The sequence below is a fragment of the Canis lupus genome, chromosome 35 (assembly GCF_003254725.2).
Source record: "Canis lupus dingo isolate Sandy chromosome 35, ASM325472v2, whole genome shotgun sequence".
NCBI classification, from domain to species: domain Eukaryota; kingdom Metazoa; phylum Chordata; class Mammalia; order Carnivora; family Canidae; genus Canis; species Canis lupus.
In genome coordinates, this window is record NC_064277.1 from 20,471,404 (window position 1) to 20,497,463 (window position 26,060).

The following is a 26,060-nucleotide window of genomic DNA, read 5'->3' on the forward strand; positions in this document are numbered from 1 at the left end:
CTATCATTATTGATTTTCTGTCTATTTGTTTGACCTATATTACTGAAAGGGGTGGAGTTTGATGTCTCCAACTATATTGCAGATTTACAGTAGTGCTTCCTTACCTGTGGGTGGTGTGTTCTGAGATCCCCAGTGCAGATAGTACTGGACTCTATCTACACTGTTTTTCAGTACAGATACATACCTATGATAACGTTTAATTTACAAATTAGGCACAGTAAGAGATTAACAGTAATAACTAATATTAAAAATAGAGCAATTCTAACAATATACTGTGATAAGTTATGTGAACGTTGGCTCTCTAAAGATCTTACTATACTATACTTACCCTTATTGCGATGTGTGATGATAAAATGCCTGTGTGATGAGATGAAGTGAGGTGAACAATATAGGCATTGTGACCATAGTGTTAGGCTACTGTTGATCTTCTGACTGTACCTTAGAAGGAGGATCATTTGCTTCTAGACTGTGCTTGAACGTGGGTAACTGAAACCTCGAGAGCAAAACCATGTATGCAGTGGAGTTTACTGTATCTGTATCTACTTCTCTCTCTCTCTCTCTCTCTCTCTTTTTTTTTTTTTTTTGGTCAGGTTTGCTTTGTGTATTTTAAGCTCTGTTGTTGGGTGCATATACACATGTCTTCCTGGTGAATCGGTTCTTTTATCATTCATTATGCGGTACTCCATCTTTATCCCTAATAATTTTCTTTGTTCTAAAGACTGCTTTCTCTGATATTTATATAGTCTTTCACCCCAATTTCCTTTTTTTTAAAAAATATTTTTAATCTGGGGCACCTGGGTGGCTCAATAAGTTAAGCATTGGACTCTTGATTTTGGCTCAGGTCATGATCTCAGGGTCCTGAGATCGAGCCTTGAGTCCAACTCTGCATTCAGCAGGGAGTCTGCTTGAGGATTTTCTCTCTCCCTCTGCTCGCTCCTTACTTGTGCATGCTCATGCGTTCTCTCTCTCAATCTGTCACAAATATTTTTAATCTGCCATGATTATCAATTCACATGCAGCATAGGAGTGAACACTTGATTTAATTTCTCTTAATCATAACACTTTTACAGAGTATAATATGAGGTCCCAGTCAGGATGTGGACATCGATTCAAATCACTGATCTTACTTAGATTCCTACAGTTTTACATGTAACTTGTGTGTGTGTGGGTTTCTGTGTTTACCCCATTGTCAAGATAGAACAATTCCACTGCTACAAGGGGCCTTCCTCTTGTCCTTCCATAACCACACTTGGCTTTCCTCCGCTTCCTCCCAATCCCCAGCCATAGCAACCAGTACTCTGCTCTCCATTTCGATAACTGGAACTTCAAGAATGTTACATACATGGAATCATATAGCACATAACTTTTTGGGATTGGCTTTTTTTCACTCTGCATAATTCCCCAGAGATTCATGTAACCTTGTCCCAATAGTTCTTTTTTTATTGCTGAGTAATTTTTAAATGTTTAATATTGTGAGAAGCTAAACCTTATTTAGTGGATTTCCAAGTGGTTGTATCATTTTATATTCCCACCAGCACTGCATAAATGATCCTGTTTCTCTACATTCTTTCCAGAATTTGATGTTGTCACTTTGTTTTATCGTAACCATTCTGATAGGTTTGTAGTGATACCTCATTGTGGTTTTAATTTGGACTTCCCTGATGGTTACTGATGTTGAAGATCTTTGCATGTACTTATTTGCTATCAGCATATCTTCAGAGAAATGTTGTTCATGTTTTTTTGCCTGTATTGTTTGCTTTTAAGGGTTTTAAAAATTATTTGCATTATATATTTTTCATCCTTTAACTTTTAACCTACCTATATAAATATATTTAAAGTGAATTTATCATAGCACATAGCTGAGTCATTTAAAAAATGCAATTTGAAGGGTACCTGGGTGGCTCCTTCGCTTTAAGTGGCCGACTCTTGGTTTTGGCTCAAATCATGATCTCAAATTCCTGGGATTGAGTCCCATGTCCTCTGGCTCTGCACTCATCAGGGAGTCTGCTTGAGGATTCTTGCCCTTCTTCTGCCCTTATCTCTGCTCATGTACATGGTCCATCTCCCTCACTCTCAATGGAATAAATAGATCTTAAAAAAATTTCAATTTGATTATCTCTGACATTTTATTGCTGTGTTTAGACCATGTGTATTTAATATAAATATTGATATATTTGGATTTAGGTCCACTGGTCCATTATTTTTGTTTAACTTTACTTTTCCTTTCATTCAGTTTTAATATTCCATGTTAATTGTGATTTTGATATCTCTTTGTATAGTTTTATTCCAGCAGTAGCTTCATGGATTACAAAATACATACTTAATTTTTTAACATATAATTTATATCTTACCACTGTATTTGGGCTGTAGAACTCTTCCGGTAGGTCCCTTTCGAGTTCCTTCTTGATGTTCTTGTCTCATATAATATCGACATGTATTGAAAATCCCATCAGGCACTTTTTGCTTTCAACCATCAAGCACATTTTAAAGAGCTCAAGAGGAGAGTAGTCTATTTTATTTATCCAGATATTTACCATTTCTTTTCTTTTTTCTTGTTGTTTATGTTTCCTTCTAGTATCATTTTCTTTGTTTCCGAATTTCTTTTGGTAATTCTTTTAGAGCAGGTCTGCTATCTGCTTCTCTTCATCTGAGAATGTCTTTATTTTGCTGTCATTGCAGATGTTTTTACTGGATATAAAACCTGAGATTACAGTTTGTTAAAGATTTTATGCTACTTCCTTCTTTCTAGCCTCAATGGTTTCTACAAGATATCCACAATCATTCTAATCGTCATTTCCCTATATGTAACATGTCATTTTACTTTGGCTACTTTGAAATTATTTCTTTGTTGTTTTTAATTGTGGTCAAATACACATAACATAAAATTTACTATTTTAACCATTTTGCAGTGTACAGTTCATAGCATTAGTTACAGTCAAATGTTTTGCAGCCATCACCACTGTCTGGTTCCAGAATTTTTTTTTTTTTTTTTTTTACCATCTTAAATGCCATGTCTTTAGACTGTAGCAGTTTGTCTTAGCATAGATGGCTTTGGGTTTACTCTATTTGAGGTTGGCTCAGATTCTTGAATTTGTAGGTTCGTGTCTTTTGTTGAAGGTAGCAAATTTTCCACTCATGTTTTTTCAAATATATTTTTTGCACATTTTTTTTTAAAGTATACTCTAACCCATCGTGGAGCCCAACATGTTGTTTGATCACATGAACCTGAGATTGAGACCTGAGGCAAAATCAAGAGTCAGAGGCTTACCTTACTGAGCTATCTAGGCACCCCACACAGGTTTTTCCCTATATCCTTCATGGACTTTGATGGCATGAATGTAGACCTTCTTCTGTTATTGAGTTACATGTCTCTGAAGCTCTGTTCATTTATTTTCTGAAATTTTTTTCTCTTCAGATTTGATCATTTCTTAGATTGAGCTTAAAGTCCAATGACTGTCTTCATCTCCCATCTTCACTCTGCTCCTGAGTGATCTAAAAAATTTTGTATGATTGTCGTTTTCAGTTCTAGGATTTACATTTGTTTTCTCTTTATTTTTTATTTTTTAAAGATTTTATTTATTTATGATAGTCACAGAGAGAGAGAGAGAGAGAGAGAGAGAGAGAGGCAGAGACACAGGCAGAGGGAGAAGCAGGCTCCATGCACCGGGAGCCTGACGTGGGATTCGATCCCACGTCTCCAGGATCGCGCCCTGGGCCAAAGGCAGGCGCCAAACTGCTGCGCCACCCAGGGATCCCTGTTTTCTCTTTATATTCCCCATTTCTTTGTTGAGACATTTTATTTAACATTTGTTTCAAGAATGTTCATGATAGGTCATTGAAACATTTATATAATAGCTGCCTTAAAGACTTTGTCACAGAATTTCAACATCTGTATCATGTCGACATTGGTGTCTGTTGACTATCTTTTCCTGTATGAGTTGAAGTTCTTATGGTACTTGGTATGTTGAGTAATTTTGGAATCTATCCTGAATATTTTGAAGATTACATTATGAGACTCTGGGTTGTGTTTAAATCTTATGAAGAATGTTGATTTTTTTTTTTTTTTTTTGACCTGGCAGGCATTTGGCCTGGTTAGATTTAGGCTGCAGGTTTCAACCTTTGTTCGGTGGGTGCTTATGCTTCAATATCAGTTTACTTTTCAAAGTCCTCGTAGTACTCTTTAGTTACTTTCTGAGCATGTACCTTCTAGCCGCCCATCTGTTAGTTCATTTCTCAAAACCTTTGGTATGTAATTACAATCTGATCCACCCATTTTGGGCGTGGCGATGATCTGAGCATCTCCCTCTCCATTTTCCTTGTACCTTGCAGTTTCTTGGCGAATCACCTTCTTATTTCTCTAGGTTCTGCTGTGTGCATCTCTATTAGTGCCCAAGCAGCAGAAGGACAGTGTAAAAGAAATGCAAGGGGTTGGCCTCAGTGTCTTCTGATCACAACTTTACGAAGTGGGTAGAAAGATTTTCATCATCAGAGTTTTCATTCTCACTGACTCCTGTTACAGCTCTCTGCCATCACTGCCACAGAACTGTCTAGGGGCAAGAGCATCAGAAAACTGGCAGGAAAGGGAAAATACAGAACAAAGTTGGGGATTTCCATACTCCTGGGAGTGTTAGGAGTCCCCGTTCTTTTTCCATGAGCCAAAATTATTATTATTATTTTTCCTTAAAGATTTTATTTATTTATGAGACACACACACACACACACACACACACACACACAGGCAGAGACACAGGCAGAGGGAGAAGCAGGGAGCCCTACGTGGGACTCGATCTGGGAATTCTAGGATTACGCCCCTGAGCTGAAGGCAGCACTAAACCACTGAGGCACCTGGGCTGTCCACTATCAAGCACTTGTAGCTTTCACCTACTTGAGTGCAATGCTCATTTGTAGGATTCTGGCTATATTAAGGTCAGGCTAAAAGATTCTCCTGGTCAATAAATGGTAAGTAAACCCACTGCCACTTGGTGCTTTAGTCCCATCGGTCTTTTTTGATTTGCCTACTTATTCCTCAGAGTTTTCAAACTCTATATCATGATTTGATATGCTTATTTATTCCTCAGAGTTTTCTCCTCTATATTATGTGTTCAGATTGTATAGTTCTGTTCAGTGGAAGAGGTGCTTGAAATATGCTTATATTTCATCTCACCCAGAACCAGAAGTCTGACCTAATTCCTGTTGACTTTTGAACAATAGAGATGGCTTTTTCTCTCCCCTACACTAATGGAGTCATGCATGTAAGTTGTGAGGACTATTAATTTCTATATTGTTTTTGAGTTGTATATAGTTTTAGGTAATCTAAATTATCACAAGACAGGTTTTTTTGTATATAGGAATATGGGAATCTAGGTAAGGGGACAAAATTTAAAAAGCATATGATATCCTATGAGTATGTGTGCATAAATACACTCATATTCACACATAATGATATCCTATGAGTATGTGTGCATAAATACACTCATTCACACATAATGATATCATATGAGTATGTGTGCATAAATACACTCATATTCACACATAATTTTGATAAGCTTAATTTAAAATCAGACAAAACTTTCAGTGATTATATAATTAAACTCAAGCAGTGGCATGCTGTACTTAGTATGTCATTCCTATCCTAAAGGATAAACATCAGTGATCCGAGAGCATATGAATCTCTGTCCAATGGTTGAGGTGTAAACTAATTTTCCTGCTTCACCATGTTTCATATTCTTGGCATTGAGCAGAGAGGAAACTTACAAAAATAGCTAAAAGGAGTGAGTGATAGAGTAAAAAAAAACCCTCACGTCTAGTAAAATCTGGCCTATTTTCCAAGGGGATCAGAAGAGGAGATTTTGCTGCTTTGTGATTTAGTTGTGGGTTAGTCAAGGGAACTGAATCTATTTATGTCTTTCAGGCCGAGAAGGATTTAATACAGGGCATTGAGTTACTATTGTTAAAAGGACTGGAGGGGAAAATCCAGATCAGGGACTGCAGGAGACCACGACTGCCAGTCCTGGTGTGTGTGTTCATTTGTCCCAACATTGCCCACCGAGTCACTTCAGAACTGCTCTGCCCTATGCTGCTTCCACTACAGGAGCTAGTGCATCTCACCGAAAGAACATAACCCTAGAATCTTGCTGGGCCAAAGGAGTCTGAGTAATGTAAATTTCCAGGCTTGCAGCCTCACTGGTAGGGTTAGAGCTTAGAAAAACAGGGATGATAATTAATGTAAATGTTTAATTCCATGATATTTTAATATTTGTTTTTATCTTATAAATGTGTCGTCTGGTAAACAAGATTCTAAGCTGCTGGAGGGTAGCGATGGTTTTTGTATTCTTCATAACTCCACACAGCACAGCACACGTAGCCTTGGGCTTCCTTAGTGTTCTTTTCCTATAATTAAGACCAGAACAGCAAGCATGCCTTCAAATAGCAGACTGATGTTCTTATATCACATTAGTTCCAGAGTGATTGATTAAAGGGGTCTTCTCTTTAGTCCCTGGGGCAAAAGCCAGAGAAACTCAATCCTATATTCCACAGAATTCCTGGGCCTACATCATTATCTCCCATTCATCTGCTTTTTATTTTTATTTTTAAATTTTTTTAAAAAGATTTTATTTATTTATTCATGGGAGCCACATTGAGAGAGGCAGAGACATAGGCAGTTGGAGAAGCAGGCTCCCTGTGGGGAGTCTGGTGCAGGACTCGATCTCAGGATCCCAGGATCACTCCCTGAGCCAAAGGCAGACGCTCAACTACTGAGCCACCCAGGTGCCCCTCATTTGCCTTTTAAAGAACAAAATTGTCTGTCTTAGGAGGTGATGGCTATGGAGGCAGAAGTATATGCAGGTAGGTTAGTGGGTACTCATCCAAGTGACTTCACATCTCTCATCCAGGGGATTGTCTGCATTGTTATGGAGTCAGACAGGCAATTTTTCACTCACCCCCTCAGCTGTATTAAGGAAAGATCAAAGCATTCTGCTGTAAACCTTTTTGTATTTTTTCTAGTCTAAGTATAACACATCTTTTAAAGCAAAGTCACATGAAACCTGGCTACTTAAATATTGCAGAGATTTTGGCATATTTCCATCTGGCCTATCTTCAGTCTTGTCTTTAATGGTTAGTTTGCATAGATGGCTGAATCTTTGTAAGATCTTTGATTGTGTCCTGGTATACTAATTAGATCTGCCACAATTTACCTTTTTTTCTTGAGTATTCCTGTTTTGTCATTATAAATAATGCTCCAGGGCCTATCATGCCTAATGTGTGGTTGTTTTTTTGTTTTTTGTTTTTGTTTTTTGTTTTTTTATATTTGGTATCCTTTCCTCAATGTTCTAGAAGCAGAGCTACTGGAGGCAAGTAAATGAAGCATTTATTTTCCTTTATATTTAACCTTTTTCTTTTGTGCATGTATGTTATAAACAAATCATAAATGCATGGCTCAAAGAAGCTAGAGATTCTCACATAGGCAGCCCCAGAGTCATTGCCAGTGCCTCTGAAACCATCCTCATGCCTTCCCTTAGATTAGTTTTGCCAGATTTTGAATTATATATAAATGGAATATCATTGTTTATAGTCTTTCAAATGTGCCCCCCCACCCCCACATCCTATTTGAAAGGTTCAAGGGGTTTCTCTTATTTATTTTAGCCATCATGTAAAATATCACTCTATTGACCGTTCATTCTACCATTAATGGATGTAGGTTCTTTCCAGTTTGGAGCATGAATAATGATGCTCCTAAAACCTTTATTGTTTTTGTACAAATCTTTTGATGCATGTGCATACGGTTTTGTAGGTAGGTGCATATTCACACAAACAAACCTGCTCCAGGAGCAACATTGCTGAGTATGAGGTTTTTGTACACTCAAATGACATTGCCATAGAGATTTTGAAGCTAGTTGTACCTTTTTATGCTACCAGGACAAGCATATGAAGTTTTGTTGGAGAAGGTCATTGAGAAGATGTGACTGCCAGTTGACCTGTGAGCCTGGACCTAGGCAGTCAGAGGCTCTTCATTGCTGCACAGCACGCTCCCTCTCCTCCCCACTCCTAGAATGTGGGTCCCTCTTGCCTTTCCTGCTCCCACAGGCTGCTCTAAGAAGACAGCCTTGAGATAGTGACATCGTCTGGAGACTGCCTTTGTCGTATATGTGACTGAACCCAGTTAGGGTCTCTCTGCAAACTTCCAAGATATGATGTATTGGGGGGGGGGGTGATCTATTGGTCTTGCTGGGACCCAAGACAAGCCTCATATGTAAGTTCCTTTTGCTTTATTAAAACTGCCACCTCCAACCTGGGATAGCCTGCCTCTCTATCTTTCTCTCTCTACAGTGAGAGTTCAGTGCTGAAGAGGGTTGAGATTATACCTGGGAAGCTCCTCAGGAGATTGTGAACCAACAGGTTTCTCATTACTCTACATTTGTGTCAACATTTGCTGTTGCCAGACATGTTCATTTTTGCCATTCTGGTGGGTTCATAGAAGTATCTCATCATTTTTAAAATTTATTTTTTCCTCTACTGGCTGGCTAATGAAGTCATCAGTCTTTTTTTCTAGTTTTTATTTTAATTCCAATTAGTTAACACACCGTGTTATGCTGGTTTCAGGTGTACAATACAGTGATCCAGCACTTTCATACAACACCCAGTGCTCATCAAAGCTAGTGCACTTCTTAATCCCCATCATCTATTTGCCCCTTATCCTCTAGTTACCATCAGTTCTCTATAATCAAGAGTCTGTTTCTTGATTTCTTCTTTTTTTTTAAGATTAAAAAAAAATTAGAGTGAGCGTGTGAGAATACAAGCAGAGGGGGCGTAGCAGAGGGAGAGGGAGAAGCAGGCTCACCACTGAGCAGGGAGCCTGACTTGGGTCTCAATCTCAGGGCTCTGGGATCATGTCTGCCAAAATGAAGGCAAATACTTAACCAACCGAGCCACCAGGTGCCCCTGATTCTTGATTTCTTTCTTTTTTCCCCTTTGTTTCTTTGTGTCTTAAATTCCACATATGAATGAAATCATATGGTATTTGTCTTTCTCTAATTTCATTAAGCATTATACCCTCTAAATCCATTCATGTTGCAAATGGAAAGATTTTGTTGCTTTTTATGGCTGATTAATATTCCATTGTGTGTATCTATATCTATATCTTTATATCTATATCATCTATCTACATATATACATGCATATATACTGCACCTTTATCCATTTATCAATTGATGGATGCTTGGGCTATTATAAACAATGCCATTATAAACTTTGGGGTGCTGGATCCCTTTGAGTTAGTATTCTGCATTCTTTGGGTGAATATCTAGCCAACAACTTTTCTTTTACTTAGTGCACATGTGGATACCCTCTTTTTGAACAACTTGATCAAATTACTTGCTCATTTTTTATTGAATTTTACTTCAATTTTTTGAGTTGTAAGAGTTCTCTGTGTACTTTGGAAATGAGCCCTTTGATAGTTAAGTGTGTAACAAATATCTTTGCCCACTCTGTGGCTTGCCTTTTTGCTCTCCTAGTGGTGCCTTTTGTTGAATAGGAGATATTAATATTAATGTCCTCAAATTCATCAGTCTTTTCCATTGTGATTAATGCCATTTGTGTCGTCTTGAGTATTTTTTTCTATCTCCAAATCATGGGGATATTCTGTGTCATTTTCTGGAAACTTTATTGTTTTATTTATTTATTTTTTTAAAAAAGATTTTATTTATTTATTCATGAGAAGACAGAGAAAGAGAGGCAGAGACACAGGCAGAGGGAGAAATAGGCTCCATGCAGAGAGCCCGACATGGGACTCGATCCCAGGTCCCCAGGATCACAGCCTGGGCCGAAGGCAGCGCTAAACCGCTGAGCCACCCGGGCTGCCCTGTTTTATTTTTCATATGTAGATCTACATCCCACTCAGAATTGGCATTTATGTAAGCTGTGAAATAAAGGACCACTTTATTGTAACCAGTCATTTGTTGAAAGTACCATCCTTTTTCTAAATGGCTTGCAGGGCCACTTCACCATAAATCAACTTCCTGTGTATGTTAGCTCTTTCTCATCTCATGGTAGAGCATTGGATGCTCTGGTGATCTCCACCTGCTTCTCCCTCTGGCTGGGCTCCATACACTGATTATCTTTACAATCTTTTATGGAATACCAGTACACACCTCTCTGACCAAAAATATGCTGGGTTACCACTTTTACCTGATTCCTTAATAAATTTGACATTCAGGTTATATCTCTCTATATATAAAATGAGTAACCTGGTAGGTTTCTTTACAGCTCTAAAAAGCTTGTATGCTGTGACTTCCTTGTCATTACTCATTATGTGTTATTGACTCAAATAATTTCAATCCATCACTTTCAGTTATTTTTTTTCTGCTCCTAAACTCTTCATTAGAGCTACCTCAAAAAAGAAAGATGGATTAATTTAATATGATTTTGCCTTCCAGTTATCTCTTTTCATTTTCTGGTAAAGGTGGTTGACAATCAGTAAAAGTATCAAAATTGAAAGAGAGTAGGTAGGGATAGCTGTGAAGAGCTGATGAGGAAAAGAAGCAGAGGATTGGACCCATCCACAAAGATAGTAACCTCTTCTTAACTAATTTGGGGCCAGCTTTGAATGTGGATTAGGAGGTTGGGTGTGGGTGGGGTATTTTATGATACTTGAGAATCATCCATTTTCCAAAAATATATTTGTATTCTCCAATTTTGCTTCTGGAATCCTTCAGGTAGCCTCTTTTATGAGCATGCATTATTTCTTCACCTCTCCAAAGATGAACTTGCAAAAAACTTTTATCAAAAAAGTTGTCCTACATTTTAAAAATGAGAATAAAAAGAAAGGATAAACATTGCAAATACAGTGCTTTAAGAAGTGGCATTGACATCTTTTAAGTCTGATCTTGTTGGCTAGGGTGCACATGTATTTTTGCTAAAGGTTAACTAAATTGTTTAGACATCTCTAAGGCTGGACATCCATCTGCTGTATCCAGCTGATTAATGTGCTAGATTTCTGGAGAAAATTCCTTTAATTACTTATTATGAACTGAGAGTGGCTAATTTTGTAAAGTGAAATTGCTCTATGAAGTTCTTGGCAACCCAGGGAGTTAGCAAATAATCGTCTCTACAAGAAAAAGAGCCCTGGATTATTTGAAATGCGGTGGAACTTAGTTCTAAAACTGCTATTGGTATAACATTGGCAATTTATGAAGCTGTTTTTCTTTTTATTTGCTTCTGCAACCATATAGCAATGTTATGAGGACAGGAATATTATGTTTTTAAAAAGAAGGAAACAGAAGCTCAGGGATTTCAAGGACTTAGGCCCAAAGGCATTCAACGAGCAAGCTGGTAGTAATAACAGCTAGGGTTTATTGAGTGCTTACTGTTTTCTGAGAGCTTTTCTAAGTGCTTTACACATATTAAATTTTTAAATCTTCACACTTGTCCTATTAGAGAGGTACTGTCATGATCCTTGTTTTACCCATGGGGACATGGAGATACAAAGATACCATATCCAAGATCCTGGTATGCTACAGCAGCCTATGTAACCTGAGTTGAGGCCATACCGCTACACTGCACTGACCAGGCTTGAACCTTTGGTTTTGATTTCACAGTCAGGGTTCCTTGGTCTTTACCACTGTGCCACATGGTAATGTTGCTCATTTTGATATATGTGGATTGAGATCCTCCACTCTTCACACAAGGGTCCTGGTTTTCAGTCTTTGGTGATAGGGATTCAATGTCTGTCAAATGGATTAGGCTTCAAATGATGATTATTCTTCTCCTATGTCCCCTGTGTTTTTACTGGTCACCATTGAAGTCTCCTGTTGCTTTTCGGCACTGTGTGGTTGTTCATGTGTCCTCCATCACAGACCTCCTGGCTGTAGCCTTCCATCCTGAAGATCCCACCTCTGACTGTATCTATGACATGGGGGCCCTCCGTGCTTTTCTGACTATCCACAGGATTCATCACTGTCCCTCATGAACATTTCTCCTCTGGCTTCTCTATGTTCTGGTAACACCTCTGTGGGTGTGTGGGCTGAGTTGTCTTTCTACACCCAGATTCCACACTGCCAGTGACTACTTACATCTTTTGTTTTCCACATGTTCATGACTTTGTATTGGGAATTGGGAGTCTTTTTATTTTTATGATTTTATTTATTTAAGAATATGAAAGAGAGCATGAGCTGAGGGGGCGGCGGGGCAGGAAGAAGCAGACTCCCTGTTGAGCAGGGAGCCTGCTGTGGAGCTCCATCCCAGAATTCTGGGATCATGACCCATGCAGAAGGCAGATGCCTAACTGACTGAGCCACCCAGGCACCCCTGGACAAACCACTTAAAACAAAAAAAGGTTTACTGATTTTAGAGAGAGAGCAGGGGGAAGGGCAGAGAGAGAGAATCCTCAAGCAGACTCGCCTCACAGGGCTGGATCCCAGAACCCTATGATCATGACCTGAGCTCAAAGCAGACACTTAACCAACTGAGCCACACAGGTGCTCTGTGTTGGAAATATGGATTCCATTTCCATTGTCTAATTATCAGTCCCTGCATTGTGTTAATTTGTTCTAATGACAGAGCGTAGAGTGTTGTCCATGATAGGGCATATCTTCCCCCTCTCTCATATTTTTTTCTTCAAAATTTTCTTAATTTTTCTTCTCCTTTGGTTCTTCATGTAAGTTTTAAGATTGACTTGTATTCCACAATGTACAATACAGTGTCGAGGTTTGCTTGAATTTAGGGTTGCTCTCTCTCAGTCTCTCTATTTTGGTAAGAATTATTTGTGATGTGTTTTATCAGCAGGCTCATGAGGCCTGTTTATTTTTATGATTTTAGCAGCCATTATGGGTCATTACTTAGATGCATCATTTTCTTTGGGTTTCCAAACTGGTGATGTTCTAATTCTTCAATTATTAGCTGTGATATTTCAATAAAGAGAAACTATGCTAGTATGTAATTTTAAATTTTTATTGGCATAAATGGTTTAATGCCTGATGTGTGTATCCATTTTGATAGTGTGCCTTTTCTATTTTTCATTATATTGACAGCAGATCATGTGTCTTAATAATGTTCAAAAGAACTTTGGGTTTAGTTCATCGCCTGTACTTTTTTTTTTTTTTTTACATATTTTTCTTATGCTTCTAGTTTCTTTTTTTGTGTGTTCTTTATTCATCTTAAGTTGGGTAGTTAGCTCGTTACTTTTCCTTTCTTCTCGTATAAATGCTTAATATCTCTTTTCTATTTTAGTAATTTTAAGAACAAGTACCGTGTGATATGGATCTTTGAATTTTTATGAAGACCTCATTTATGACAGTACAGAGTTGATTTTAGTATCTGTTCCCTGTGTATTTGAAAAGAATGGATATGCTCTACATGCTGGCTACAAGATTCTATATGCATTTATTGGATAGCTGATTTTAATGTTTTATATCCTTACTAATATTTTACTCAATTAAACCTTGAAACTGTATTATCCATTGTGGAATACGACAAGTCAATCGTAAAACTTACATGAAGAACCAAAGGAGAAGAAAAATTAAGAAAATTTTGAAGAAAAAAATACAGGGGAGGGGGAAGATATGCCCTATAACAGGACAACACTCTACAGTATTTGATAAAAGTATGTTAAAATCTCATTAGAATTTTGGATTTGACAGGATCTTGTCATAACTTTTTTGCATTTTGTTTTTAAGGCTATATTTGGTGAATATAAGCTTATGAATGTTATAGGTGCATTTTTTAAAATGATGTAGAGTCCATATTTAACCCTTCAGGTGTTTTGCTTGAATTCTACTTTTTCTGATATTAATTATAACACAGCCTTACTTCTGGTTATTTGCCTTGCCAGGACTATCTTCTCTGATTGTTTTATATTCAGGTTTTCTTGGTGTATTATTTCAGTTTTTTCTTTTAAGCCATTATCAGACTCTTTGAGTGAGTGTGTTTTATCAAGACACACTTATTATAATTACATATTTTTTTCTACCTCTTTACAACTTAGTCATTCCTATTTACCCCCTCTTTTCTTTTTAGGTTTTCTTCTGTATTTCCTGATATAAGTCTCCCCCTGACCCCACTGGAATGCATGGTGAGATTTCTAATGTTTTCCAGAGATTGCTTTTAAGTGTTTAATATCCTATGTAACATATAACTATACAGCTTCCTAATGAAATAAGTAGTTCTTCAGTATGTTTACCTTCTTCCTAACTGAGGTAAGGCATGCTAAATTTCTCTTCAATCTATTAAATGACCCCTCTCATCTTGTGTTTGTTGCTAGAGTTTGAACTTACATCTTAACATAAAAAAAAATTGGTTAGTACTTTATCAGTCAGTCCATCACATTTACTGTATTTTGCCAATTGTTTCATTTGTTTCATATATCCCCATGCTTGTATAACCCATTGACTTCAGTTTTTATTTTACTGAAGTCCATCTTCTAAATTTGTGGGGTTTTTTTTGTTTGTTTGCTACCGTTTTTCTTGGGTCTCTTTTTACATTTTCCTGCAAGAGAAATTTAAAAATTGTTATATAATATTTAATATATACTGAGTACACACATGCACACATACTATTGTATATATAATATTATATGTTATATGTTATGAAGCATGCTGTTAAATGAATACCAGTTAATTCATCACAGGCATTTCCAATGCAGTTTCCTTTACCTGTGTATAACCTTTTACTTCCTCCCCAGAAAAAAACACTAGTCTGAATTTAGTGTTGCTTATTGGCTTTTAAAAACATACATGTTGGGCTTTTAAAAATAGATTTAACAGACTTAGATTTATATTTGAACTTCATAAAAATACTATGAAATAAACAAAATAGCTAGTCTTTTGTGACTTGCTCTCTATCCAACGTCCTGTTTTGAAGATTCACTAGTGTTATCCATAGTTGCAGTTGTATTACTATAGCTATGAATAATATTACATTATTTATAAATACTACAATATACTCATTGTCCCATTAGTGCACTTGTATTCTATTGCATTAGTGTCAGTAGCAGTGCGGTTATGGATGCTCTTGCACATGTCAGCTGATGCATATGTCAGAGAGCTTCTCTAGGGTATACGCTTTGGAGTAAAATTGCTTGGATGTGGACTGTACTAGGCATCAAGCTCAGAACCACCACTGGTGCTGCCATTTGGGATTCCAACAACCATGGTCTTAGCCTGTCTTGCTAGTTGGCATTTCTGGTTTATGAAGAGGTTTATGATTCTATCCCTTGGGACTTCTCTTTTATTCGTGGCAGTGGGTTTGCAACAATGGGATGTGTCATTTGTGAACTTTAGGTGTCGCTATAGTATGATGTCAGCCATCATTGACTTCAAACATTGCGTGGTCAGTATGGAACATTGTCTGGAATTAGAAGGGTGAACCCCTCCATATGATAAAATAGCTAGAGTTTTCTTTGTTTTTGTCTGTAGGAAGAACAGCACCATTTATTATTCTGATTTTAATGTCTATCTCTTTGTCCTACTGGGGATGATTTTGTCCTCGGGACATTAGCCAATGTCCAGAGATATTTTGATGGTCATGAACAGGAAGGGTTGAAGATAATATAATACTTGAATCAGATGTCTCAAGGTCATGGATGTTACTAGACATCCTGTAGACAGCCATCTACAACAAAGAATTATTTGATCCGGTAGGTTAATAATGCTGGAGTAAGAAACTCTGATGTACCTGAAGGTTATCAGTCATTGTGTTCTGGAAGTACCGGCAATACAATTTGATAGATTCACGGTTTTTTTTTTTTTTTTTTTCCTTTCTGTTATGAGCCATCTTTGGAAGTGTGCTTTTGGAATGCCCAGGTAATAATACTAATGAATTACTTGTATGCTATCTATTAAGTGTTCAATTAGTGTGAAATGAGAGATTAATTATCAAGAAGGAACATGTGTTGATTTCAGTTATATGAAAAGCCAGATTTAATTTCTATTTATATCTGTAAATAGAATTCTGTAAGTGTTGGTGGGTATTCTTTCAAGTCTGGAGCCTTTTAGGACTATTGATTCTCCCAGCCATCTCAACTCTCGATCAGGAATCAGAAAGAGGAGAGTCCCATATGTATCAGGGATGGCTGAGGGGGGATGTGGATTTCATTGAATTTTGGGAAAAAAAGCCATGCCAAACCACAAAACCACAGGACATCTCTCCCCTCACTTGATTGGCCCTACCTGAGAGTAGAGCTACCCAATAAATGCAGATGGACTGGAGCTCTCTGAATCTGGTTGGCTCTTCATTTCTGTCCCAGGTCTCTCTCTACTAAAGGTTGAAACCTGAGTGTAGTTTATGACAAAGGGAGCCAGGGAGGGGGGGATGGAAGAGAAGGCAGATAGTAGCCGAATGTAATCAGCATTTTATTACCATCCTCAGGAAGTAGGAATAGGGGGGAAAAAGTAGGTTGGAGCAAGGAAAGTTAATTATGTGAGCTTATTTGACAGGAAATTACTAAATACAAACAGAGAGAAGACACACATTTTTAGAGCAGGGTAGGAAATCTCAAGTTACTTCACTGTGTGTATTTGAAACCCCAAAGCAAATTCTGAAAATAGCAGTTTAAACAAAAGCTATCTTATCTGATAAAAGTATTTCAAACACAAAGGGAAATTTATATATTGGGCAGGCAATCTTAAAATAAACTGAGTTTGTTCCTAGCACTGCAAATTTAATTGTGGGAAAACCCCCTCAGATGTCTGAATTTATCTTGTAAATGTTTTGAATTTATTCTGAATTTGGCATTTTGCTTCTATAGAGGTATAAATGTGTCACCCTGGAAAAAGTGTATGTGTGTGAAATGAAAAGTACCTATATGTGTGCTCCTTTTTAGTATTTCAGAATTTTCCAAGGCTCAGTATTACTTCCAGAAGAGTGTTCTGTCCATAAAACAAAGAAATGAGGAAGTTTTATCTATGGTATTTATTTCCCTGGCCCTATATTTTAAGTGTTTGAATTATTTGGTAATTAATATAATATCACTATTGCTTTTGCAGTAGTTGGGAATGTTGGCAGTATTTTTGTAAATTAGCCAAATATATTTGGTAGTGTTTTTTTTTAAAAGACTGGATGATTAAGGGCCTTTCCCTGTCTTTAATTACTTGGGTTCTCGAATAGCTTCCCGCTAACTAGTCATTGTTGCTGACTTAGGAGTGCCCAAAGTGGTTGATATTTTGGCCTCTCTCCCCACAACACACACACACACACACACACACACACACACACACACACACACAGGTATACATGCACACATACTTATGCATGGCTTTTCCAAGGAGAGGTAGTAGGAGAAAATTTATCTTCCAGCTCTTCATTGTGGGATTTCTAAAAACATTTAATTAATAGTGGAGATATTGAAGAGTCCTGTCAGGGAAATTCAGTCTGGGTGAATGTAAAATCTCACAGTCTGGATCAAGTTACACATTCCAAGTTACTTCAAAGAAAAAGCAATATTTTGAAAACATAAATGGAGCTCAAAGTCTGCATTCCTTTTAGAAGGCCGACACCTGTGGAAGGAATGCAGGTTGCTTCCACTTGACCTTCAAGTGTGGAGCTGGGGGAGGTACTTAGATATTATGGTGGTCAAATAGGAGCACTTCTCTCTCTCTCCAAGTCTCCTGGGGCAGCATCTGTCTTGTCTGTTGTCAGGAAGGGAAAATATGGCAACAGTCAGAGTGCCTCCTCACCCTCGCTTTGAAGAGCTTGCTTTGTATACCACCGAGTCACACGGTGATGGATGAGTGGGTGTAGATAATGTGAAATAAGCCATAACCCCTCTGAGCAATCAGGGTTACTTTTTGCAAGTCCTGGGAAACCCCGGGCAGACCGTATTAGTACACTCAGGCTGAGTCCTCTGTGAGTAGTAGTTGAAGATAAAGACATCATTTATGTTCCAGACAGATTCTCGTCATGCATAAATAATTCCTGAGGACGGAATTAGCCTCCGTGAGTGGTGCTTCTACTCCTTTAGGCTACTTGCATTAGTTCAGCAGTTTATTGTGGTGTCTGAAGGACTAAGTGCACGATTAAACATCAGGGAGAAAGTTACCCACGGAATACTCTTTTCAAACAAGGAATTTCTTAGCCCATGCAACTTTTGATGGGAAAGTATGGAGGTCTGGCTCATTTGTTGTTGTTTCATTCTTTACTCATGTACGTATGCAGCCAATATTTCTTAATTGCCTTTTCTATGCCAGGAAGTGTTGTCAAGGCTGGGAATACGGTGTTGAGCCATACTTGTATTGTCCCTACTTCTCAGGACACATAGTTTACTGTCCTCTGGTAATGCTTTGTGATCTTGGGCAAGGGATAGTTTCTATCTCCTTTTCTTGGCATAATTTTCATGGTTTTCCTAGATGAGCCATCAAATCCTGTTCAGTGCTAATATTTTCTGGATATATACTTTTATTGTTAAATATTTTTATCCCCATGACCTAGCTTGGTTGTCTGGAAATGACTGAATGGGGTGGCTTTGGTTAGATCCGCTTAGATGATTGTATTCCAATCAGTCACTGATATGATGCCTGTGTGGCCTAGTTATCTTTCTGAGTTTATACAGCTTTTATATCATCTAGCTGTTTGGCTCTTATATAAATGTAGTTTCCTAAAACTCAAGGTTATTTTCAAGAGGAAAAACATGGATTTCCACCAATGTTGGAAACATTTCAATTGTTCTGAAGCATGGTCTTTAAACACAAAAGATTATTATCATATATATTTCTTTGCCAAGGCACTAGCCCAGAGCGGTTGAGTTGTTTTTAGCCCCAAATCAGTGCTAGCTGACCGAACTATGCTTGGGACAGCATTATTGAAGTTTGGATCTTTCATAATTTAGTATTACCTGGGAATGTTGATGAATTCAACCACTGATTACATCACCTGGTTTTGTAAATAAAGTTTATTGGAACAAAGCCTTGTTCACCCATTTACGTATTGTCTGTGGTTGCTCTGGGGCTATAAGAGCACACCTGAGTAGTTGGTACAAAGAGAAATCCAAAAATATTTATCTGGCCATTAAGAGAAAAAGTTGCTGACGCCTGGATTCTAGAATGTACTTGTCTGCCTTAAAAGCTAGGAGCCCTGAATTGCTGGGGGAAAAAAAATATGTTAAATAATTGGTCCTGTGGATCTGGAGATCCTACCTTTCTTCGCATTTCAGCTGTGAGGGGAGATGAGACAACAATTCAGAGACATGTAAGCACTTGGGGACATGTTTATAATCTTCCCCTACAGTTTTCCTGTATCTGTAGTTTACGGAGCTGTAGGGCTAATGCATGTGGCCTGCAGGACTGCTGAGTCAAAACGGGAGAAGCCTGGGGTGTAAATTCTGGCCATTGGTCCAGGGAGCTGGACCCAAGCTAGTGAGCTTCAGTGCAGCATCATAAAACTAGAAAGACCGTGAGTGTCAGAGGGACAGGCGGATGGAGTGGAGCTGGTGCCAGAATCTTGCTCTTCAGCATTTTCTCAAGGGCTCAGAATGGATTTGTAAAGACATCAGCTTCTTTTCAAAAGAGTTCAAGGGTGAGGAATGCAGCTCCTTGGTAAATGGCTCACTACTACAACAGAATACATGAAATGAGGGGCAAAATGAAGTTTTAGGGTGAAGCAAGGAGGCTTTTATGGGTTGAAATTTGTCTACTATGACTAATCCTAGTATATAATAATTTCTGAATAAATACTGATGTGTTTAATATGTTTAAAAGCTCTGGAATTTGAAGTATACCAATGAAAAAAATTGCTTTTGGCTTGAGACTTTGTGTTGACAGCCCGCTGATTGGAAATTCTTTGTTATTTTCATTCACATTTGAGTTTTTAAAAAAGATTTTATTTATTGAGAGAGAGAGAGTGCAGAGGGAGAGGGAGAAGCAGACTTCCCGCTGATCAGGGAGCCCAAAGCAGGGCTTGATCCCATGATCCTGGGATCATGACCTATGCCGAAGGAGATATTCAACCGACTGAGCCACCCAGGTGTCCCTTCATTCATATTTGCGTGCCTACTATATACTACACATTTTCTGTCCTCTTGGGGTTTCCATGCTATTGGGAGTGACTGGTTGGTCAACAAACACTTTCCCAAAAGGGTGGGAAATGCCCCTTATAAGGCATGCAGTTGAACCCAAGAAGTGAAGAGGAGGCATGCCTATTTGGAAGAGGGGACTGGGGACAGGGTCATTCAGCATGGAGGAGGGTCCCCAGAGGATAATGCTTCCTTCTGACCTATCCCTAAGGAGGTCCCTTTCCTTAGAAGGTGGGGTGTGTGTGAAGCATGAAGACAGGCCTTAGACCCAGATGACTGGGACTCTCCCTCCTGACACCGTCTAAATTCCCCTACTGCAGTTTTTCCCCCAGTCTGGTCCCATCTGAGAAAAGGGACATAGGCCAAGGACTCCGGTGTGTAAGACAAACAGCTTCCATCCTGGGAACTAAAAAGGATTAAGTCATGCAGGATTGTGAAACAAAGCTGAATGCATCTATATCAGCAGTGCCCTGGTCGGACCAGTGGGTCAGGTGACTCCCCTCCTTCCTCATGACCTGGCCCTCCTCTTTCCTTGATGGGGTCTGCTCCTTTCCCTGGCATGGCCTAGGATCCTTTCCTTCTTCCCAGGAGATTTTATAATTAAGTGAGATAAAGGCAGGAAATCTGTAATAAAGGACTGACTTCCATGTATGCCAGATTAAAAAAAAAAAAAAAAAAGAAAAGAAAGAAAAAAAGAAAGAAACCCCAGCCTGCAAAGTAACACGGTCTGGTGGGAAGAGATCAAAGGGCAGCCGTCTGGCTGGGCTGGCCAGGGCTCTTTTCCCATCAAGTCCACATCCTGCCCTTCAGAGCGGAGACAAGTCAGAGGAGGAAGTGGTGTGCAGTGGGCTGAGGGCTGTTCTCAGGGATATACTCTTAGTTCAAGGGCCCCAGGAGCGTGCCTGGGAGTATGGGAACGATAAGCACACATCTGCTTGAAATCGTAAACAGGGCTCCAGGAGGCATGGTTTTGAATGACCCCTCCTACCCCTGCTGCCCCCCCGCCCACCCGCCCCCAACCATCCTGCAGAGATGTCAGGTCCAGATAGGGCTCTCCACACTCCCTGGTCTAACTGACAACCCCCATATCAAATGGCCCCTGAGCCTGAGGATTAGGTGGCCACAGGAGTACCCTGATCTTGGTTTCATTGTTTTTCCTCTCCCCAGAAGGGTAGGATTGGATCTGGAGGTGGCAGGACCATCTGCAATGGAGTTGCTGACACCCCGTAGGGAAAACCCTCCGAGGGGGTTATTCCCATCTGGAGGGCTCAGCAGATAGGCCAGCAAACAAGCCCGCCACTGTTGTGTCCAGAATCCTTCCCACTGTAGTGCTGGCAAGTCCTGCGCAGGCAGGCAGGCAGGCAGGCAGGCAGGCAGCTAGGCAGCTGCTGTGGAGGGGCTGGTGGAGGGAAGCTGAGTGCTGGCTCTGCTGGGCTCTAGAATTATTACCTGTAAGAGCAAGCAGGCCAGGTGAGGGGAGCTGAGACTGGGGGTGCACGGAGACCCCTCCACCCCTCCTCAGCAGGCTGTCAGCACGCCCAGTGCACACAGCAGCTCAGGGGATTTATGCTTCCTCTCTGGCCTTCCATTGCTTCTGTGGATATACTTAGCCACGACAATGCTGGTGTGGGAATTTCCCTAGGATGGGCTAGGACTTGTTTCCAAAATAACACCTTTCAAAGCATGCAGAGACTTTTAGAAATTAGATAATTGTGTGATATTTATAAAATGAATTACGTTGTGCTAACAAAGTCTGGGCAGCTGTTTCTGAGGCTGAAGTAAATAACACCTCATGATTCATTAAGGTTGGGGAGAAAAAAAGACTTTTTGAAAAGTTGCTGCTTTACAGCTGAGTCTCTGCAAAAAATTTAGGCAACTCGCGAAGTAGGTAAAAACAGTTCCAGGGTAAAATGCTTGGGGGTGTGTGGCCTGGGGGAAGTTGTCCTATTTCATTCATAAAACATTTGGCATTTAAAATTTGCTTATCTGTGATTAGACGCACAAGGATAATAGTTTATCGCTCCTGTCCTCCATGAATTCTTACTCTGTTGAGGGAGACAGATGTATAAATAGATAATTATAATATAGTGAGCTAAGTGCTAGCAGAAGGATGAACGAAATGCTGTAATGATATGAGGGACATATCCACTTACAGTGAAAATGGAGAGGAGGGAACAGCTTCACACAGGAAGTGACATTTGAGCGGTATTTGATGGAAGAGGATGGATTTTGAAAGCAGAGAAGGATGTTGTCTTCTTTTGCCTCCTCTTACTCACCAGCCTTCTCTTACCCCAGGGCCTTTGCACATTTCTCTCCCTAGAAAGCTGCCCCCATTTGTCTTCCCTGTTCAGTCCTTCAGATTCTAGATCTCACGTTACTTCTTTAGGCGAGCCCTGGCTTCCTTAAATCCTTTCTGCTGCAAGAGCTCATCAAGTAGCTCACCTTTTTTTTTTAGGGTACTTATCACAGCTGTACTCTGAGATTTGCACGATCATTTGAATGCTAGTTGTTTTTTCCACTAGGAAGAGGCTCACTGTTCAACTTTGTTTTCTATCTAAATAAACATTTTTGAATAAAGTACATAAAGGACATTCCAGGTGTGAAAATAATGTATGTTAAGCAAATACCAAGGAGGTAGGTATGTTGGATCTTGAGGTGTGTGACCTGGGCGAGGTAGAAGATGAAACCATTGAAGGGCACTGGAAGATCTAAGCTTCTGTTCATGCCACATATCTCAGTTAATATTTTTTAAATTAATTTTCTTAATTTAGTTTTTAAAGAGACGGTGTGGGGGATGGTGAGAGGGAGAGGAAGAGAGAGAGAACCTTAAGCAGAGTCCACACCCAGCACAGAGCTTGCTGCAAGGCTCAATCTCACAACCCTGAGACCATGACCTGAGCTGTAACCAAGAGTTGGGTGCCCAAATGACTGAGCCACCCAGTTAATATTTTTAAATACAAAAAGACATCCCATAGGATCTGCCTCTTATTATCAGTACCACATTTTAAGTCAAAGATGAAATATTAGAAAAATAAACTTTTAAAAATAGTGTTTTATTTTATTTTTATTTTTTAGATTTTATTTATTTATTCATGAGAGACACAGAGAGAGGCAGAGACATAGGTAGAGGGAGAGAAGCAGGCTCCCTGTGGGGAACCCGATATAGGACTCGATCCCAGGACCCTAGGATCATGCCCTGAGCCAAAGGCAGATGCTCAACCACTGAGCCATCCAGGTGCCCCCAAAATAGTGTTTTTATTTTTATATTTTTATTTATTTATTTTTCAAAATAGTGTTTTTAGATGTGGCCTATGTTTTTCAATAGATACACCTTTAAAAAATGTGATGAAAGCACATAACCTGCATACAGAAACAACAAGTAATTGTACACCTGTTTGAACTGCCATGAAGTGAATTGGTATGTGGATCAGAAGCAGAAGAGGACAAGGTGTAGGAGATTATCTGCCAGACTATTAAAAAGTGCAAGTTTTCTGGAGAGAAGGGGAGAGTGATTCACCTAATGCTTCCAAGCTTTCTCATGGACGTGAGAAAGTAGGGTGCAAGCCTTGCAAATCCCAGTGTCCCCTCATCTGTCTCCTTGTTTGTTCTGGTGTGCAGGGTGAGCTTTCATAAGTGTGAAGCCAAGGGACCATGGTTAGATCATGTCACCCCAGCATTCCACCGGGAATGGTATTGACCTAACCAGGTTCTAGCACACCTGTGGCTGAAGTCGCCTATAGCGTAGTGGTGCTGGTGTATCTGAGCGTGGGGGCCTCGTCTTTCACTTACTAGCTGGGTGCTCTCAAACCTCATAGAGTTGTGAGGTTTGACATGTTCATATGTGTAAAGGGCTTATGAGGTGACCTGGGATATAGTAAACACTCAATAAAAAAGAAAGCCTTTCTATTTGTAAATATTTTCTTTTTTGGCGTTTTAATGACGTGGGTGTCCCTAATGGACAACCAAAGTAATTTGAGGGCTTCTGAGAGACACGATTGGAGGGTCGACATTGTAACTTGGTAGAGGAAAAAGGATGTAACCCAGGAGTGAGTGCGTTTGTAAATGATACCAGGGACAGGATATGGTTTTCTAGAGCAGGACTTTGTATATAAAATGATGGAGTCATGGGTTGGGTGGAATGCCACTCTGAAGAAACAGGAAGAGTGCGCATTGAAAGGAAATACTAATTTGATCTTCAAGGTTATAAGCTAATATTTATGCTGTAGTTTGGGAGGTGGATGCTGTAAAGAAACAGCAAGAAAGGGGGCTTTGACAAGAATGATTTTTGATGAACAGTCCGCATGATTTATGATGAATAGAAAACATGTCAGTAATTCCTAGAACTATCGGAGGCTGGAGGTGAGCATGAGTCAGGTGTCTGAATTACGTGCAAGGTATGGCTTAGAAATAAGGGAATTTGAAATAAACCAGAGAGGAACACTCAGTTGTGTAGCTTGGAAACAGAAGGGGACTCGTTCTTGCATATGGTAACAGAAAACCATCGGACAGAAAGAGAACACACATGAGTGTCTTTGTGCACGTTCTCAGCTACCACGTTCAGAGGTTTAAAGATTCACTTCTGACAACAGTACTGAGATCTTGAGAGTATTAACCTCCTCTCACAGATAAGGAAACTGAAGCTGAGAAGGTTAAGTTTCTTGGCAACTTGTTCAGCCCTAACTGGGGTGGTAGCCCGAAGGTGACTTTAAACCATACACTCCTTCTATTCTGCTACATTGACTTTTTGTATTTGTTAAGGAAATATGCACCTGTGTTTAAAAAAAAAAATTCTCCTTGAAGGTAGAAGCACTGAGGACAGCATTCAGGGAAAGAATAAATGGACAAGAAAGGTGATAAATCCTGCGATCATAATAGCAAAGAGTGCCAAGTCTGATGGAGTGTTTGTATGATGTTTTCAAAGCGGGTTACAAAATGGTCAGTAAAATGAGACCGGGGAGCCGAAACGTCAGTGCCCAGACCTTTGCAGTGAGTCTTTTTCTGTTAAGAATAGCATAGGGTAAAATCTAGACTTGCCTTTTGAACAATTTTATCCCTGGAATGTTAAGTAAATAACCAAAGAAATGAGAGTACAGAGTTTAACTTAACAAAATTCAAAATTGTTTCAGAAGTGGAGAGACCCAGGCACAAGTTCAGAGCTCCAAATGAGGGCAGGTTGAGTCAATACACTTTGAACTGTAGGGAATGGTAAGATGCTCTTCTTCTTCTTCCTCTTCCTCCCCCTGCCCCTCCTCCTCCTCCTCCTCCTTCTTTTCAGTAATCTCTTCAGCCAGCAAGTTCAAATTCATGACCCCAAGGTCAAGAGTTGCATGTTCTTCTGACTGAGCCAGCCAGGTACCTCAAAAAAAAAAAATTCTTTTTGGAATGGCTAAGAGATTTTCTGTTGAATGCCAGTTCTCATTGGGGAGCTGTTTCTTCTAGTGTTTTATTGTGAGGTCTTCTAAGACTATGTCTGGGATAAATAGCAAGAGCCAGTTTCTGTGGGTTTTTGGACGGGAAGATGGCTTCATATAAGCTAAACATGCCTTAGCCTTTCAGAGTGAGACTCAGCCTAAACAGCACATTTGAAATATTTAAGTTTTTAATTAGCTAAAATGTCGAGGTATTTTGTTCAAATCACAAGGCAGGGCTTCCCCACTTAGTGCTCATGCTGCTCATGTTTGATTTCTTAAATGGAAGATTTTGTGTTTGTTTCTACTGAACTCCATTATGCGAGTTGGGGCCCACTGCTCCCTGTCAAGATTTCATTCCGTGGATATTTATGTAGAGGCTCTGTTGTGCAGAACACCGTGCGAAATGATGTACAGAGACCACTGATGTGTGAGTGTCGGGGAGATTGTGGTGTAGTGATGAGTTAAAACCAACAAAAAGCGAATCGTTATTATGAGCATTCTAGAATTTGTTCCTTCTAGAAGAGGGATAAAATATACTGTATAAAATATGTTCAGTTGTGTGCAGTCAGGAGAGAGAACCACAGAACACCTACCCCAGGAAGACAATGGCTACACTCTGCCCCATAAAGTAACACTGCCTCGTACAAAAGTCA

General features: G+C 39.4%; 1 protein-coding gene across 9 annotated transcripts in view; it reads left to right on the plus strand.

Annotated features, from left to right (window-relative positions):
- The window catches only part of LOC118349920 (uncharacterized), a 586,341-nt gene that overhangs the window by 209,274 nt on the left and 351,007 nt on the right, over positions 1-26,060 (plus strand). For all 9 annotated transcript variants that reach the window (XR_007408488.1, XR_007408490.1, XR_007408489.1 and 6 more), the window contains exon 6: positions 14,011-14,065. Coding sequence is in view for 6 of the 9 variants with exons in the window: in XM_049106055.1 (XP_048962012.1) it covers positions 14,011-14,065 (55 nt within the window). In the remaining 3 variants the exon portion in view is untranslated. The remainder of the gene's footprint in view (positions 1-14,010; positions 14,066-26,060) is intronic.